At 45.5% G+C, this 2,850-nt stretch overlaps 1 protein-coding gene across 1 annotated transcript; it reads left to right on the top strand.

Moving 5' to 3' along the window:
• LOC107632929 (aldehyde oxidase GLOX1) lies at positions 153-2,422 on the top strand. Its single transcript, XM_016336572.2, has 2 exons — positions 153-934; positions 1,011-2,422. The coding sequence occupies exons 1-2, from the start codon at positions 162-164 to the stop codon at positions 2,212-2,214; spliced, it is 1,977 nt and encodes a 658-aa protein (XP_016192058.2). The 5' UTR covers positions 153-161; the 3' UTR covers positions 2,215-2,422.

The following is a 2,850-nucleotide window of genomic DNA, read 5'->3' as shown; positions in this document are numbered from 1 at the left end:
ACTATCCTAACGTTGACATAAAATACAATTGTCATCGTCATTGTCATTGTGATTCTCATAATAACTGTATGCCTAAAAGCAGTTTTGCTACTTTTAGTTAAAAGCTAAAACCTTAAAGTATATAAACACCGTTCCATGGCGCACTATATTCATCACACCCCATGGGAAGACTGGGGAAAAGAAAAGAAATGGCAAATCATTTGAACAAGGTTTTTTTTATTCTCACGTTAACATTCTTGTTCCTCGATGTGAGTGCCCAAATAATACACAGGCATCCAAGGCCTCCAAGGTTTCCATTACCAATGATTGATATTTTCCATCATAACGGTAATGATGGCGAAGCATATAACAATTTCTTCAAGCTGCCGAAAGGATGGCATGGCCCAGAAAACAATCGTTTCCCCTTTCACCCACCAGGACTCTTCGGAAATGGTGTGAACAACAACGACGAGGGTGATGATAAAGAAGGAGAGGAGAATTCAAGGAAGGAGAAAAAGGGTGATTTGAATATAAGATGGAAGGGTGGATGGGAGCTAATTAACGAGGAATCTGGCGTGTCTGCCATGCATATCAACTTGTTGCCCACAAACAAGATCTTAGTAATTGATGCCAAGGTATACCGCGTCTCCAGGTTGAAGCTTCCAGAAGGTGCAAAGTGCATTCCTTTCAGAGATGAAGCTGCCAACGCGGACAGAGAGGATTGTTGGGCTCATGCCATGGAATATGATATCTTTACCAATGAAGTTAGACCTCTCAGGATTGGTGAGGGAGATCCATGGTGCTCCAGCGGCGGCCTTTCTCCCGACGGCACTCTTGTCAGCACCGGCGGCTTCTTCGACGGAGCCAAATCCATCAGACACTTCGGCGGTCCTGCCTGCACCACCGGTGAATGCCAGTTCAGGGAATATAACAATCTGCTCAAAGAAGAAAGATGGTAAATATAATGTTGTTATATTACCCCATATATTGAATGTGTGTATAAGATTTTATTTTTGTGGTGCATTAAACAGGTATGGAACTCAACAAATTTTAGCGAATGGACAATTCATAGTGGTAGGAGGGAGAAGGGCATTCAGCTATGAGTTTGTGCCGAGGGAGGAAGGAAAAGCAAGCGAGAAACCCTACTTCTTCCCGTTCCTGTATGAGACTTCGGACTTGGACGAGAACAACCTCTACCCATTCGTCCACATGATCCCCGACGGAAACCTCTTCATCTTCTCCAACAACCGCTCTCTCCTCCTAAACCCAACCACCAACAAGGTCTTGCGCACCTTCCCCGTCCTCCCAGGGGGCTCACGCAACTACCCCGCCTCCGGCATGTCCGTCCTCCTCCCCATCGACCTCAACGCCGCCGCAGCCAACGCCTCCAAGCCCATCAAGGCCGAGGTCCTCATGTGCGGTGGAAACACCCCGGATGCTTTCGATCTTGCTGAGAAGAAGAAGATCTTCCTGCCGGCTCTGAAAGACTGCAACAGGATGGTCATCACGGACCCCAAACCCTTCTGGGACAAAGAAGAGATGCCGTCGGGGAGGGTCATGGGAGACGCTCTGCTGCTCCCCAACGGACAAGTGTTGATGATAAACGGTGCACAAGAGGGAACCGCCGCGTGGTGGGACGCTGATAAACCCAACTACACACCGGTTCTGTACTCCCCTGAGAATCCCAAGGGTGAGAGGTTCAGGCAGTTGGAGAGCACAAACATAGCCAGAATGTACCATTCAACATCGGCAGTGCTTCCCACTGGCAAGATCTGGGTTGCCGGAAGCAACACTCACAACACTTACAAGGCCAACGACAGGTTCCCGACTGAGACCAGGGTCGAGGCATTCTCTCCTCCTTATCTGGACCCCATATACGCAAGGTTCAGGCCCAGGATCCATGAGGAGGAGACCTTGAAGGAATTCACATACGGGCAAGTGTTCAAGATACAGTTCTCGGTGAAGGATTCTCCTTTCGCAGAGGCGTACCTGGATGATGTTAAGGTCACTATGTATTACCCTCCATTCACTACTCACGGGATTGCCATGGGTCAGAGATTGGTGGTTCTCAGGAAGCACAGCATGAGGTTAACGCAACCTATCTTGGGGATATATAGGATTCGTGTCGACGCTCCGCCATCTGGTGCCGTTGCTCCTCCTGGATACTACATGCTCTCCGTTGTCTACCGTGGCGTACCTAGCGCCGCAATGTGGGTCCGCATCAAAGAGCTGTAGGCTAAGCTCCTGTTTTTTTTGTTAGTAAATTGTTGTAATCCTTCCTTTATTTTGCACGCACGAGTGAACGGAACAAAAGCATAGTCACAAGCATTTCTTCTTCAAGGCTTTCTTCCTTATAATATTACATATGAATTTAAATGTGTGTTGTGCATATAATGTGAATGCGAAGTGTTAATATACGCCCATCTGATGGGCAATGAGTTCACTTTTTATCTTTTTGTGACCGGTTTGCTTCTCTTTACTTGTTTATCCGTTTCTTTATGCTTCATCCTCTCTTTTTTAAAAAAAATGTGCACGTTACTGATTCTAAAAGATTAACACCCAAGAAAACAAGTTATAATTGTTAATGTTACAAATGTGAGGAGTGTATTAAAGTTAGTCCCATATCAAAGAAAGTAAGGAAGAGTGAGAAGTTTATAAGATGAGAAACACATTAACTTACTACTTTAAGGTTTTGAGTTGGATATAATGTTATCTCATCTTATATTTTCTCGTTTGATTTCTCCCTGAAGTCTACTCGATGGTCGAGACCTGGTGAAAGGAAAAGAAAGCATTCCTTCTATTGTCTATGAAAAGAAATCCCCTAATGATCATAGTTCTAAAAACCGAATCGAATCGTTCGGTTCAATTGGG

This window comes from Arachis ipaensis, chromosome B03, assembly GCF_000816755.2.
Source record: "Arachis ipaensis cultivar K30076 chromosome B03, Araip1.1, whole genome shotgun sequence".
Lineage (NCBI taxonomy): Eukaryota > Viridiplantae > Streptophyta > Magnoliopsida > Fabales > Fabaceae > Arachis > Arachis ipaensis.
The sequence above is the reverse complement of the archived record's forward strand: the minus strand, read 5'-3'. Positions and strand labels throughout refer to the sequence as shown.

What these genes read in the sequence shown, in the direction of transcription:
- LOC107632929 (XM_016336572.2), top strand. Translation starts at nt 162, where the DNA reads ATGGGAAGACTGGGGAAAAGAAAAGAAATGGCAAATCATTTGAACAAG. An exon ending in CTGCTCAAAGAAGAAAGATG is followed by an intron (nt 935 to 1,010) that starts GTAAATATAATG and finishes TGCATTAAACAG; the next exon opens with GTATGGAACTCAACAAATTT.